Consider the following 15,958-nt stretch of genomic DNA (forward strand, 5'->3'; position numbering starts at 1 on the left):
TATTTTTAACTTAAATTAATTATTTCATAATTTTAAGGTGATTTAAGTATTTTAAGTATGCTTAAGTTAATTATATTTATTATTTCATTACTTTTACATTACTTTTAAGATATTTTAAAGATTCGCTATTTTGACTAACTATATTTTTTACATCGATATATTCGATATTTGTCCTTACCTGTTTGGAGATAGGAAGTCGATATTTTGGTATTCTATATTTTTTAATCGATATTTTGCTACATCGATATTTATGACATCGATATTATGTCAGTGATCCGGAAAATTCACATTGACTGACATTTTCTGATCATACCACCACATTACACAATTCTGAAGAGAGGTGAAGCAGACATTTAAGGAAGCAGATTGTTGCGAGGAGATCCTGTTGGGACGCCTATCCGAAGCAGAGTTTCTTTAATACTCTTGGAAGGGAAAAAGCACCTCTCACATGTTGCGGGCAGGTGAACCTAGAATGGGGAGGGGATTTTTGGTGAGGGTGTCAGTGGGGTAAGCTTGGTTACCTAAACTTTCGTGGATCTTAGGGAAGACTGTAAAGGAGAGAGAGCAAGGCTTTGGGAAATAATGAAGTGTCCACCTTGCATTCCTATTCAATACATTTAGAGCCTACTGCTGCCTTAAACACCTACTGGTGTTCAACATAATATGTAGCCCTGAAACATATGTCACAGACAAAAACGAGGTTGGTAACTGTTAGACCTGGCACCATTGGTGTGGGTCTCCCTTCCATTTTTGCTGTTGCCTCATGTATTTTTGCTAGTGTTAGATGCTTTGGGCACTGTGCCACTGCTATTCAGTGCCACAGTGCAATTGCTCCCTATTGTAAATTGATGTATTAATAAGTGGTTCCATGTTTGACTATTTGGTTTACTTGTCAGACCCTAGTCTAGTGCACTGAGTGTGCCCAGGGCTTGTAAATCCAAATGCTGCTGGTGGGCCTGCAGCACTGGTTGTGCCACCCACAGAAGCAGCCTTGTAAAATATGTGTACGGTCTGCCATTGCAGAGCCTGCATGCAGTCTGGTACTGCCATGCTGACTGGGCAAGTGCACCTACTTGCCAGTCCCTAAACCTTCCCTTTTCTTCATATCAGTCACCCCTATGGTACGCCCAAGGGCAGGGTGCATTGTAAGGATGCCCACCAGCAATCCTCGTTCTTGTGGCAAATATTGTAGCTGCTGAAATATTTAACTCAATGTTCCTCACTGTTATTTACCCTGCCATATGGAAGAACACCTTGTTAAAACCCCTCCTAAAGAAATCTCATCTAGACCCGGAGGATGTTAAAAATTATAGCCCTATTGCTAGCTTGCCCTTTGCAGCCAAGGTGGTCGAAAAATTGATGAATACTCAAATTTCCCAGTATATTGAACATCATTCTTTACTGGACGACACCCAATTTGGCTTTCGCCAAGGGCATAGTACAGAAACAGCCTTGATCAAGGCCACAGACGAAATAAGAACAATACTGGATCAGGGTGGGACAGCCGTCCTTATCTTGTTGGACTTATCAGCGGCCTTTGACACGGTCGATCACAACATCTTGATCGGCTGTGTCAACTCCATGGGCATCCAGTATAGAGCGGGAGATCTGCTGCTTTCCTTTCTCTCCGAACGCTCCCAGATGGTCATGTTGGGCAAATATCACTCTGCCCAAATGACCTTACCATGTGGTGTCCCGCAAGGCTCATCCCTGAGTCCATTGCTTTTTAACATTTATGTTATGGACTTAGCAAGAATCATCAAGAAATATGGGATGAGCTTAACATCTTATGCTGATGACACCCAATTGGTGCTAGCGATAAAAAACAACGGAGAGAGGGTAGCAGCTAATTTCCAACAAGGTATGCTTGCCATCAGCAAATGGATGACAGAGAATTGTCTTAAGCTTAATTCCGAGAAAACAGAAGTTATGATTTTTGGCACCTCCATCCCATCTGGTCCAGTTCCTGGTGGCCTGCTGACTGACTTAGGCTCTCCTCCCAATCCAGTTGCTAAGGTTAAAAATCTTGGAGTTATTCTGGACGAAAAGCTCACGTTCGCTGTTCATGCAAATGCCATTGCATCTGCTTCCTTTTATAAAATTAAAATCATCAAAAAGATCTTACCTTACTTACCTCCTTGCTCAGGCAGAACATTGATCACTGCCTTTGTAATGTCCTCATTGGACTATTGCAACGGTCTGTTTATGAACACCCAACAGAAAGTGATTCGTAAGTTGCAATCGGTGCAGAATGCTGCTGCCAGAATGCTTTCAGCAACTCCTAAGTTCATGCCTATCGCCCATGTAATAAAAAGTTACCACTGGCTTACTGTGAAAAACAGAATAAAGTTCAAGGCTTTGTGCATTGCTTATAAAGCAACCCGCAATCAAGGACCTCGCTTTTTTTTAAATGCCCTATCATTTCATGTCCCCAATAGACCATTACGGTCTGCTAATGCCTTCCTGATGTCCGTGCCTAGAACCAGAACGGTTTCCTGGGGTGACAGACGTTTCTTGGTGTCTACCACAAAACTATGGAACTCACTGGACCTGGATATGCGATCCTCTCAATCCTTGATGATTTTTCACAGAAAAATAAAAACATGGTTATTTAATCAATAACTCCCAGCTGCTCGCCTTCTAGAGTCTTAGTTTACTGTTACCAGCGCCGAGACGCCCTTGGGCATTTGTGCGCTCTATAAGTTTCATAAATAAATAAATAAATATAAATAAATAAATAAGTATAAGGTAGGTCAAGCCCCGATGTGTGTGGCATGTCCTAATCGGGAATTACAGCCGTTTTTGTTTTTTACTAATACAAGGCTACCTGTTCTCCATAGGCCCGAATGGGCTGTTAGAATTATTACATTTTATAATCCTAACTGACTCAGAGAACATGGTAGAAATTCGAGTTTAGTATGCCTGAACTCAGAATGATAAAATACATCTTTTAGCTAAGTTGGTTTTAACATTCTGTGTTTGCAAATACCACTTTTAGAAAGTAGGTATTTGCTTGTCTAACCTTTCAAGCCTGCATCTACTACGTTGTGTATTCCTTGTCTGGTTTTGTGAGGGACAGGGCTGGGGGATTCCAAGAGACAGGATGAGTCAGCCCAGTGGTAAATAGAGAGATCTGCATCTAGATGGGAGGGAGGAGTTGCACCTGAACATTTAATAGGGCTGTGCCTGCCTTCCACAATTCTGGCTCCACCTCCTGGGGAGCGGCTGATGTCTCTGCCCTGCACACTGAAAGAAGAGAAGGAGTCCTGTAAACAAAGTGCTCCAGGACTGTACTTGCCTTCCACAATGCAGGCTCCACCTCCTGCCATGAAATTAGATTACTTTTGGACTACAAGAAGAAACCTTTACAGAGGAGAGGAACCTGAAGAAACTGAAGAGAGACTATTCCCAAGCTGAAGTGCTGCTTGGGGGATTGGCCTGCAGTGGTTGCCTTACTGCCAAAGGAAGGAGAAAGGAACTTTGTGTACTTTGCTTTCAACTTGTGAAGGACCTCCTGCTGAAGACTCGGGGACAACAGACTTCACCCCCCCAGCTCCCCGGAGTTCTTTTGGAAGTGCCTGCTTCTGTTTTGGGCCTTCTGAGGAACTGCGTGTCGCAAGGAGCTGTGCCTGCCGTCACACGTGACTCATCGAGGAAGAAGAGTGTCGCCGTCGCTGTGCCTGCCGTCACAACTCCAAAGGAGGGTGTCGCCACTGGAACTGTCGCACTGCACCGCATCGAGAGAAGCGTGCCGCAACGAAGAGGAAGGGTGTCTCAGTCGCTGCTGCTACCGTCGCAACTCCGAAGGAGGGTGTCGCCACTGTAGCTGTCGCATAGCACCGCATCGAGAGAAGAGTCTCGCAATGAGGTCGGAGCGTGTCGCCGTCGCTGTGCCTGCAGTGGCAACTCCAAGGGAGGGTGTCACCGCTGGAACTGTCGCAATGCACCACATCGAAGAAAAGTGCCTCGCATCCCCGAGAAGCGCACCACCGTCGGAGCTGCTGCTGTCGCATCGTGGATGTCACAGCTGTAGTTGTTGCATTGCGCGGAAGCTTCACGCATCGTGGGAGAAGAGTGTCGCAGTTGGAGCTGTTGCTGTCGCATCGCTGAATAAGGGTGTCGCCGCTGCAGTCCACGCATCGAACCGAGAACTTCTCGCATCCCCGGAGAAACGTGCTGCATCTGGAAGATCTTCACGTCTTTATTTCTCTGCACCTGAACTTTGCCGCATTTCCCTCCCTGCGACATTGCTTGTCTTGGAAGCGCAACGCAACCTGAGGTACATTGACGCAAAGTACCAACCTGAGCCAACTAGAGACCCCCAAATCTAACAGTAACACATAAGATTAGAACAGATGTTTGATGTTGTGTTCCCCCTCGAGGTGATGAATGATAACTCGTCTTTCTACAGCTGTTATGGTTGATCTTTGTTGGTTCGAGATAGAAAGGGAAGAGTGCAGGAGAGGTATGATGTTAACATACTTTTCTTCTTATAGAGATGCTAATGCCTATTTATATGTTGTAGAAGTACTTTGCTTGCGGAAATCACTGGGGCCTCTGGCAGTGCTGAGTCGCTGTTGGTCAATGATTGCGGTGTTTCCTGGAACTGAGGCGCTCGTGTATGCCGGCCGTGCTGTGTGCCGCTCACCCTCGGTTCCGCTACTGACGTCGCTCTCCACTGGCGATCTCCCCTGTTGTTGGGTTCGCTCCTGTCGGTGCCGCCTCTCAGGTTCAGGTAGGCGCTGATCTTCCGTGGGGGTTTTGGGCTTAGGAAGACATCCCACCCTCGCCGCCAGTGTGACGTCCTAGGAGCACCCCAGTAGCAGGTCGGCATATGGGGGCAAGACAGGAACTCGCTGACACTGCATGCATACAAGAAACCACATACACAGGATGGTGGTCATCTGGTCTGGAAGTCCCGAGCGACCCCGGCCCCTTTATTTATGCTCTCTGGCCAGGCCTGGCCAGAGAGTGATACAAAGTGTGGTGGTACTTGAGGGGCTATCCCATCGGGCAAACAACTAGACTCCTACACTGCTCACAGACTTTGACGCACTGCTTTTTAAGCAGGAACTCTAGGTGTAGGCTGTTATTGTGAGGAGTAGGGAGGGTTGAGTTAACACCAGCTAGGAAATATTTGTTGACTTCGCAGGTGTAGAATAATACTTCCTGTAGGGAGAATGGAGGTGCCCACCACAAAGGCTTCATTGTGAGATACAGAGTGGACAGGTCACTCTGATTGAATGTGATTATTACCTATCACCTGCTAAGTTTGAGGGGTTGCAAATTCCTACATTTTGTTATCCTGCCACCCTGAAATTCACATGGAAGGTTTCCTGGAGCCGGTCACCAGGATGTAAGCACAATGATTGTTTGCACATGACATTATTTACATCCATATAATATGTTGGTCGATGACGACCTTGAGCCGTGAAGCAGTATGTGACTCATGAAGTAGGTATTTTCTGCATACTTGAGCAAACAGGTAATACCTTCAGCAGCATGGACATGACTGGCCCGTTAGAGCGTTTGCAGTTTTAGGTAGATTACCGGATAGGTATATGGCTGTCCAAATCCAAAAGCACATCAGTACCTATTACTTGTTGAGCATTTAGAAATCGGACTGAGGCTCCTAAAGTTCATATGGTGGACAATGCTGAATGCATGCTGCTGGGGGAACACCAGTGTCCTCACAGATCTTTTAATGGCCATTGACACAATCGACAATAGGGCTCGCCTTGTCACTTGCATCGGTGGGTATTGATTGAGTGCCGGAGCTTAGACTGTTTCACTTCTTTCTTTTTGGATGAACCTTTTAGAACAGAGTCGTATAGTTGGAGCTACTTACCCCTGTGTCTTGACCTGGGTGCCTTGCTTTCACCGGGTAGCCTCACTGTGGGCGAGGATGACCTAGCAGAAGATTGCTGTAGTACTCACCACCTAAGTGTCATTTGTTGGAGGCTGAAGACCTCAAGCTCCTCAGTGATCATTTGTAATGCTTGGCGATGCCACCCTAAGATATATGCATTTATGCAGGTCTTTAAACACAATTTATAAATGCTCCTACGGTGCCCTTCATGTCTAAAAACCTGACTGGTATTGCAATCTTCCATTCATCTGACATCTATGTCACTGCAAAAGCGGCATATCATGGATTACTGCATGAATGTCACTGAGTGCAGTTAAGTCAAACAATTCCACCTTTATATTCATTAAATATATAGAAAACCACAGGAGCAACCAGTAGACCACGTTTGGACTGGGTACCAATGTATTCAATATGCAAACTGGCAATGGAAGATAATAAAAATAATTCTTAGGACAGTCAACGCAAAGACTTAATTATAAGAGTAGAACATACATACAAAAATAGTTATTTTATTTTTTAGGCACAATTAAGCACAAGACATGGGCAGTAATCAAGTAGAACAATTGGCAAGTGCTCAAAAGTGACTGAACACACTGTAATAGTGAGAAGGAGAGTATTGTCCGACTGAAGTGATAAAGTGAGATCAATGATGGTGGACTGAACAGGTAAGGCAAATGAGCAGATCATCAAGTAAAAATGAGGTCACGTTGTAATCCATGTGGTCTTTAAGGAAAAAATCATTTTTTGAAAAAGGCTTTGCGCCTATGGGTGTTTACAGCGTTTCAACTCCTGAAAGAGTGATGGGGTCATCATCAGGTTGAACAAAGTAAAAGAGCACTCTATCGGCCCTATGTCACTGAGAAATTAATAAGCATCCAATACTATATGCAAGGTAATTAATTAAAATATCATGTAATTAAAGTATATGGTCTATACCAGAGGTTCACAGTTACCTTACTTCAAGTAGGAATCAGAATGCCTAAAAAACACCTCATAGAGAAAAGTAGATCTCGGAGACATTTGAAAGAGACTGAAACATTGGGTGACAAGTGTCTAAGTTGTGGAAATCACGCACATGTGAGGCCTATTTGTAAAAAGTTACTCCAGTCATTGAGGTTGAAAAAGGGGGAGTCGTAGAGCCTGAAAGTGTAATTACATAACCAAACGGTACATGGAGCACCGTGGAAACAGGGGCACTCATGAGGGCTAAATATGGGTCTTATGTAGTGGTTGTGCTGTAGAGAGACTCTGTTAGCGTAGCGAAGAATCAAATTCTACTGGCTTCAAAGCAATCACGAAGATTTTATGGCAGTGGCCTTGATCAGTTCAAGTATATAATGGCACCATGTGTGTGTTCATATTGTTCAAGTAAGCATGGAGAGCTGGAAACCCATCTCATACAACACTGGTCATGTGTTCCTGGCAGTGTATGATGTCAACACATTGGAGTAGAGGTCTCTATGCTCCTCTGCCATCTGGACAGGACTACGCCTAGTTGCAAGTTTCCATATGTCACAAAGATGGTTTTGACCAGTTGTCAAGCTTTGTTTATGTGCCTTCTGAATGGAAGGTGTACAGATATCTGCACGGATGACTGATGCATGGTAACTGATTATATGCCAGGTAACACTGCTGTGGAATTTGCTATTGGATTGCAAGTGCCCTTACTACCCTGCCAATAACACAGAACGAGAAATGGCTCACCTTTAGCTCGGTTGGGGTTGAATCCAGGGGCTGGGAAGGGCGGTGGCGGCAGGACCGGCGCCTGCATGATGGGTGGTGGTGGGATGTGCTGCTCCATCCTAAGAATACAACATACCAAAGTTAGATGTGATGTGGAACTCAAAGCACCAAGTCTGGAACAAAATCAAAACAAAAGAGGAGCTACGGCCCCTCCGTCCTAGGTACTCACATGTTCAGAGGGGACGAAGGAGAGCTGCCCATCCTTGACCCATTCATTAGGGGGTAATTGAGGGATGAGCTAGAGGGGCTCAGGTACTCTTCGGTCTCTGCGATCAAATCCAGGACAAAGTCACAGCCAGTCAGGTCCTGCCAGTCATCACCTGTGAAGAGGGAGACAGACCAGCCTCGGGGGGTTTCCAACACACCCCTGGGTGGCAAGGGGAGACCAGGAAACAAGAAGCAGTATAGAGAGAAAAGGGAGGCAAGGGGGAGAGGGGAGTGATGGGAAATAAGGAATATGATAGGAGAAATAATGTGCAGTGGTTAAGAAGCATGGAGAAAGAAAAGAGGAAAAGAAGAGGTGGAAAAGGATAACAAAAGGAAGAAATAAGTCAGTAAAAGGAGGTAAGTATATCCGGAGAAATGAGGTGGCAGGTGATAGAGATTAAGAAGAGAGAGATAACGAAGGAAGAGGATGGAAAAGATTAAAGGTGTTGAAGAAAGGACAGAGAAAAGTAATGATGTCAAAATTAAGAAAAATGGATGGAAAACAGGGTGGGGGAGTGACAACACTCGAAGAATGGGCACAAAATCAGAGAAGAGAATGAGGGAGAAAAAGTAAGAAATGGAGGAAGAGAGAATGGAGTGTCAAAAGAGACAGGGTCAAGAATAAAGAGAAGAAAGGAAGGGAAATATGACAAAAATAAAGTAGTGGCGGGCAGAAAGAAGGGTTGAAAGAGGGAGGAGAAAGTGAGAGGGAGTGGTGAAGGTAGAATAACGTAGACAAGTGGACGTGTGAGGAAGGAATGGAGACAGGAAAACAGAGGTGATCAAATTCAGAGGCAACATTTAAGTATCCAAAACATATGTAGTCCATTCATCAGTGTGCACGGTGAAATACGCATAATCATCGAAAAATATTCAAATATTGTCATGCAGATACACTTCCACCTTCATGGCTTTATTGAATCTCAGATTAACACTAGCCAAAGCACACAAACTCCACAAGGCCTCCCTTGCTGACACACATTCTTAGACGTTTGCGTTTTCAGGCTTACAAATTGAAAGTCTTTATTCACATGACTGCGGTGGCTGGGATGGAAGAATGCAAGGACGTTTCTCTCAGTGAGGTTTCAATGCACTAAATTATTGACTCACCTTCTGCACTACAAGTATTAAATCTCGATACTAACTTCTATATCCTCAACTGTGCTTGTCCAGGTCTCAGGCTGCAACCCTGATAATGTCGCAATGCCCGTAAAGGGACATCCTTGCAATGGTCGGTCTTGTGGCCGACATGGGTGGTGACATGGTCTGACAGAAGAGTGTTTTCTCAACTATGAAGTGTTTGTACACTTAGCGGTGTCATCCACCATATTACCAAATGCCTCTTTCTGGCGGTACCCAGCCAGTACTAAATTTGTAAAAATAAATATGTGCTGGGGCCCAAAGTTTTCTTCCGAAGCCCGCATCCAGCACTATAGAAGATCGTGGTTGGTAAATAGCAAGGCTGCATAGTCTTGATTCGAACCATGTCTCCTTCTTCTGCTACCAACTCCTCCTGCCTCTGTATCGCACTCTTGCAGGTTCATTTTCGTCTCTGTATCCTCCCCCTTTTTTCAGATTTATATAGCGCGAACTCAACCCAAAGGTATTGGAGCGCTTTACATGAGCACCTGTTACATTACACAAGAACATATTAATTTTATTGGGTAGGCTGTTTTCTCATTATTCTCTTTCTCCTTTGTTCTCCCTTTCTCTCTCTTGTTCTGGGTCAAAGTCTGGTGATGAAAAATGAGCACTGGTCCCAAAAAATGACTGCCTGTGGGCCCCACCAGCAAAACACTAGCTCATATTAAGCACTTACCCTAGTTAGACACATTTTGTTGCTTTGGACGTCTGCTGCTGACCCTCTGCCCAGTCCATGTTGAGGTAAAATGTTAATGGTCAAGTGGCCTCCTCCTCTTTGTAAAATGTCCTTCAGTACACATATCTGGGTTTCGGTTTCTAATAACCTGTCTGGGGTAGAACCCACGTATTAATCTGCTAAACTGGGTGATGCTCTAAGCATTTGCTTTTCCGACAAAACAACAATGACCTTCTCTTCTATCTGCACCAGGGCCAATTCTGATTCTGGAGTATCTCTAAGCAAGTGCACCCCTCCTGTATCCCTGTGATGTTTCACCAATCTTGTGCCGGAGTGGACCCGAGCAATGGTGAGGAGAAATGTCTACTTTTTCTTCAGACAAACCCACTGCCGCTCAGAATTGCTTCTGACCTAAACAACACGGTGGTTATTGTGTGGTGCAACAACAAATATACTCCCACATAACCTCACTGGATCATGAGAGTATAGACACTGCATTTGCCGCCTTCACAGTGAAGTTTTCGAAAGCATGAAACTTTTTCATTAAAGTTCAGTGGAATGGGGGAGACAAGTACTGGTTTGGATGAAGTTTTCTCGGCCCCAGCTGATAACATCGAACGTTTTGTCTACCCTAGTATTAAGGAAGGGGGTAGGAAACGATGATGTCAGAATTAAAACACTGCCTCCAAATATATTTTAGGTTTTTCCATAATGGTAAATAGGGGAAAAAAGTTCATTTTATCTTTCACGTTGCCAGATGAGGTGGCTCTATCCTTTGATTTTGGGAGAATATCAAAGCACCAGGAGCAGACATCTTTGGAGCATAATATACCTTAGAGTTTCCTTGGCCCCACACAGTTTTCATGCTAATCTTCTTTGCATGACCTCATTGCAACGTTGATGGTCTTTGTCCATATAACTCCCTACCTACAGTATCAGCTTCAAAGACATCTGCTGGGAGCACTCTATCACAATCATTTGCTTTTCAGGGTGGAGTAGGTGAAGATGAATTTCAGTATTCCAACCTAGAGGCGGCGAGGGAAGGGCAGGGGCAGGTGGAAAAAAGCCTTCCATGAGCTTTCCAATATTTAAAGGAGAATTCACAAGTCCCTGGCACATAACTGGGTCCTTGTCACTTGGAGGTAATCCAGAGTATTCTACTTGCCACATCAGTACTGTAAAGTCGACAGCCACCTGTGCTTGCGAGTGGTATCTCTTCCTTTATTCACAGTAATGAGATGTCTATTGATGATGGTGGCTTCTTTGGAGAAGACAGTGCATATTTGTTCGTCATTGATTGTCTCTTGAACATCAGGAGGTTAAAGGATGGGAGATGCAAAAAATGTTGCCTGAGAAGCTGGGTTGGTTAATGATGGAGACCTTAAAGGTGAAGGCTTCGATAATGTGAAATGTGTTGCTGTGTCCTCTCACAATCAGGGGGGAAGCTTCCTTTCCCCCAAGTACAGTGATGGAAGAAAAGAAGGCATTGATTATAAAAGTCACTTCAATGCAGGTAGGGGTGGGGGGCTAAAAGGAATTACATTAGGAGTGCAGGTTAGATTACAGTTCTTGACGTTCTCCTTGCTAAAAATCCCTTAATAGAGAAAGAGCGTCCTTTCTTTATCAATAGGCCGGAAGGGACTTTTCTCAAGATATTGCACTTTTATTTGCTTGAGGAGTGGCGGCAAGGCACACCAGCAGGGACCTCTTACCTTAAGACGACTCTATTAGATACCGATGTGTGAGAATTGAAATTGGAGTTCACAACGTCATAAACTACTGGGTAAAAATATGACAAGGGCACGCACATATACCTTAACCACTAAGATCAAGAAAAAGGTGACCATGTGTACTCTTTCACGTCATGACTGTTCACCAGCAATGTGCCCCACTTGTGTGTCACACTGATTACGACTTGTTTTTCAGGATGTAAACTTAATATCTACTCCACAAAGTTTAAACTGTAATGCAAATGACTGAAAATGCAATAAAAAAACGTATTAACAAGCCTGTGAAATGGAAAGCTGCTGTAGCTGACAGTCAGGAGCAGGTTATATGGTTCACTATGAGGTAGCCTTTACCATTGAGTCTGGCCGCCAGGGCTATAATTGAATTTAAACCCACATTTCATAATTTTCTTTGTACTGTATCTGGGATATTTTGTTCAATTCATCACTGGAATGTAAAAAAATATGATCGCTGCCTAACAGGGGAGCCAGGAGGCGCGGAGGCTTCACCAATGGGCCTTAGCAGAGGTTAGGTTCCTGGCTGAAGTGCTCTCACCTTTGTTTGCTCCTGGGCGGTGGTTCCACACTCATGTTCCTGTGTTTAAAGCTGAGGCGGCCAGAGTGACAATGACTGAGAATGTGGCTTTAGGAGGCCTACTGTCCTTATGTGTACGGATGGTAGAGTGGTTATGTGTGCTTCTGTGTTAGTTTAAGAAATAATTTGTGATGTGAATATACTCCAACTGCAGAAGGTGGACATGGCCCTAATGTTATCCTTAGCAGTTCTTCAAAGTCCTCTATGACCATTGTTGATAGGAGTGCTGATGTCATATACCTGTATTTGGGGGTGATCTAAATTCTAGAATTCTTAGGGGTCTCTGGAAACAGCGCTGTCTACAGTAAAGAGACTGTGGCTGATGGAGCAGATTTCAACTGCAGCCAGGCATTGTTTATTTTTGTGCTTCCGACAGACTGCATTTAAATTGCCACGCACATTTTGGTGCAAGTTAAAAACACATGGCCCATGAAAAATATGAAAGTAAGGCCTAGTCAGTCTGAAATGCTTGAGCTGAATTAACAAGTGTTTTTGCAGTGTAGAGAAAAGTGGCCTTTTTAGCTTTCAAGATTAATAGAATGTTTCTCTCTTCCCAGCTCATCCCTTGTAATCTAAATTAACTATTTCTGTCTTAAGAGACTTTGACTTATTGCATATTTTGATAAACATTTTTAGTTTAAAACACCTCTTTTTATAATGTGTGTCAATTAACAAATTCACCAAACACTACACATGGGGCTAAATGCTTTTTTGCATTAAAAGCTATCTAAAACATTAAAGCATGTTGCTGTGTGGGCTGTATTAACTGTGTGCGCTGTATTAACTGTGTGCGCTTTTAAAATTTACACTAAAGCATAATAATGCTATGTTGCATATTGCACATTTATTTTGCATGTCGTCATAAATAATAGAAAAGCTGCTTGAAACTAATAGCTTGGCTAGGTAAACATTTATAAGGGGTATTAGTATAAGGGAGGGAAACATAATGGGCTGATTTACATGAAATTAATATTCTCTTTTGTGTCTTTTTTTTTTGGCCCAACCATTAAATGGCTGCCTGTGAATCCAGAAAGGCTGTGACTTGATTTAAAGAGAAGAGAGAATACGTAAACTGTGCCACCTTGACTCAGGAACAGAAGGAGTCAAGGCCACTTTGAACTGTGCATTCTTGCGATTGAGCCAATGTACCAGTTAGATCTTCTGCTGGTTGAACCTGATTGGGAGAGCACTCTGATAGGCGATAAAGCTTGTGTACCAGTATTGTATTGCCCGCGCTGGGACGATGAGACTGAGACGACACAGTACTTCTTTAATTTTTTGTATAATTCTTGGAATGAGAGGGAACAGGGTGATACGTAAGTGAACATCCCTATCCAAGAGAAGTGGAAGGCGTTTTCCCACAATCCTGGCTGAGGAACGCTGCTGGCGAAGACTGCATTTTTGTTGAGGGATGTAGGAAATAGATATAAGGTTGGATAACCCCACGACTGGAAGACTCTGTGCTTGCTTGTGGTTGAGCTCCCACTAGCGACATTGTTTGGTGTCTCTGCTGAGGAAGTCTGCCCACTCGTTTTGTACTCCAGGAACATGCTCCACCTTTAATTAGATGCCATTTGTTATCAGCCACTCCCATATCTGTTGTGCTTGGGCTGAGGGAACCTAAAATCTTGTCCCACCCTGTTTGAGCAGGTAGACCATGGTAGTGGTGTTGTCTGCCCTGACGAAGATCGAAGATCCTCTGATCCTTGGAAGGAAGGCTTGAAGGCTGAGAAATACTGCTTTCAGCTGTAGATTTATGTGGCATGACGCTTCCTGTCATGCCATGTATATCTATGTCCTACAGGGTGCTACCCATCCTTCCATGAAGGCATCCAAAGTCATCACATTCTGTGGTGTTGTATGGAGAAAGTAGAGGCCCTGAGAGATTATATCCTTGTTCATCCAACAGGAAACTGCTGAGGTCATGTCTGAGGTTATGGAAATGATGTCATTGAAGAAGCCCGGAAATTGAGCCTACTGCGCATCAAGCTGTTCTTGCTGAGGCCTCATGCGTAGGTGGCAGTTGGGGAATAATGGGATGCAGGATGACATCATCCCTTGCACAGATTTGTATGTCCTTACAGAAACTGACTTTTTTTAAGAGGGTAAACGTGGTATCTTTTGGAGATGGGAAATCCTTTCTGCTGTGGGAAAGGCCTTTGCATGCTTTGCATCCAGGACATCTCTTAGGAAAACCAGCACCTGGAAGGGGTGAGAGATTATGTTTCCTTGTTGAGGTGGAGCCCTAGAGACTGAAATAGTTGCTGGCAGGGGTCTGCAGGCTGCTTGGCTGCCTTGAAGGAAGAGCTTTGAGCCAATCGTCCAGGTAGGAAAATACCTGGTGACCAGACCGTCGGAGAATGGCTGCCACAGGGGCTATGCACTTGGTGAAGCTTGCCACTTAAAACCAGTGAAACCTGCGATGCTTGGAAAGTATGGGGATGTGAAAGTATGCTTCCAGCAGATCGAGGTAGGGGAGATAGTCCCCCGCATCCATGAAAAGCAGGATCTCCTGGAGAGAAAGCATCCTGAATAGTTGATTTTTGATTAACCAGTTCAATATCCTGAGGTCCCTTATTTGCGTCCATTTCCCTGTCTTCTTCTTGATGAGGAAGAAGTGGGAGTAGAATCCCAGATAGCACTGATCGCGTGGAACCTCTTCTATTATTGCTACTGTAGAGGAGTAATCGAATTTCCTTTTTGAGAACTGGAAAATTGCGATGTCTTCCGTGGTGGAAAATCCAGAGTTTGTTGAACAAATTTCAGTGTGTGACCATGCTGGAAAACGTCTAACACCCATTTGTCTGAAGATATGAACTTCCATTTTTCAAAGAATTTGGACAAGGCGAACCGAACTGAAGTGGAACTGTGGTGGCAGGAGCCTGCGGCTTCTTATTGTCTCCTGTTGGTATCCGGAGATTTTCCAGCCGCTGGTGGGCGTTGGCATGCCAATGTCCTTGAATAAGATGGTGTTGTGTTCAGGCGGTAGGCCTGGGTTAAATACAATGGACGATAGGCCTGTTCAGAGTAAGTCTGAAACCTTTGTTGAAACTGCGGTTGAGAGAGATATTGCATTTTACCTCTGCCTCGAAAGGACTGAAATTTTCTCTGCTGCAAGATGCGAGCGATTTGGCTATGTCAGTATCTGATTTGATTGACTGGAGCGGCTCATCGATGTGCTTACCAAAAAGACATTCTCGTCGAACGGCATATCAAATACCTTAGCCTGCACCTCAGGGAGGAAAGTGGTGACCTTAAGCCATCCCTGGCAACTCAACACCAATGCTCCAGCAATCTGCCTGAAGGTGGTGGACATGGCAATGTCAATCTCGGTAGAGGCCTTTCTCGTTCCAATAGAATGTCTCTCACCTCCTTCTTCCTGTCTTCAGGGAAATACTCCAGCAAAGACGAGATGTCTGACCACATCTTGAGGTCGTATCTCCCTAGGGTGGCCATGGCATTGGAAGCTCTAATGGAGGTGGCCACCAGGGCAGAAAATCTTTTGGCATTATTGTGCAGGCGGTAACCTTCTTTATCCGGTGGGGCCATGCATGGCGATGCATGATTTTTGGCTCTCCACCGGTCAAAGGTGGCCATTTAGGCATGTGGGGGAATTTTCAGAAGCCTTATATTTTGTGTCGAGCTTAGGTACGACAGTGGTAATGGACGCGTAATTGCGCAAACTATGCGCTACGCGAATCACATGTAGCACAGTGCAAAAACGTGTAGTGTAGCGGGCATTTTTTGCTTGCTCAAGGTCCTCAATTTTAAGTTGGCGATTGCGAGCGAGCAAAATGACATCCAGGCGAGATTTTTTCCTCGTTCGTGATCAGCAACATTAGGTTGCCGATCGCGAGCGTGGAAAATAAACCTCCCGGCGAGATTTTCAACGTGGGAAGGTCAGGTTTCTCATTGCCCGTGGTTGCGTATGCTCGCGACCCCTCGCAATGAGAAACTAACCGTCCGCGTTGAGAAAACTGCCACTCGAGTACAAATCT

The 15,958-nt window shown here is 44.5% G+C and overlaps 1 protein-coding gene across 2 annotated transcripts in view; it reads right to left on the reverse strand.

The window, feature by feature from the left end:
- The window catches only part of MYO15B (myosin XVB), a 961,787-nt gene that overhangs the window by 586,426 nt on the left and 359,403 nt on the right, over nt 1-15,958 (reverse strand). For both annotated transcript variants that reach the window (XM_086930750.1, XM_086930751.1), the window contains 2 exons: nt 7,782-7,979; nt 7,574-7,671 (listed from right to left, as the gene is read on the reverse strand). In XM_086930750.1, the coding sequence (XP_086786876.1) occupies nt 7,574-7,671; nt 7,782-7,979 (296 nt within the window). The remainder of the gene's footprint in view (nt 1-7,573; nt 7,672-7,781; nt 7,980-15,958) is intronic.

Source organism: Lissotriton vulgaris, chromosome 7 (genome assembly GCF_964263255.1).
Source record: "Lissotriton vulgaris chromosome 7, aLisVul1.2, whole genome shotgun sequence".
NCBI classification, from domain to species: Eukaryota; Metazoa; Chordata; class Amphibia; order Caudata; family Salamandridae; genus Lissotriton; species Lissotriton vulgaris.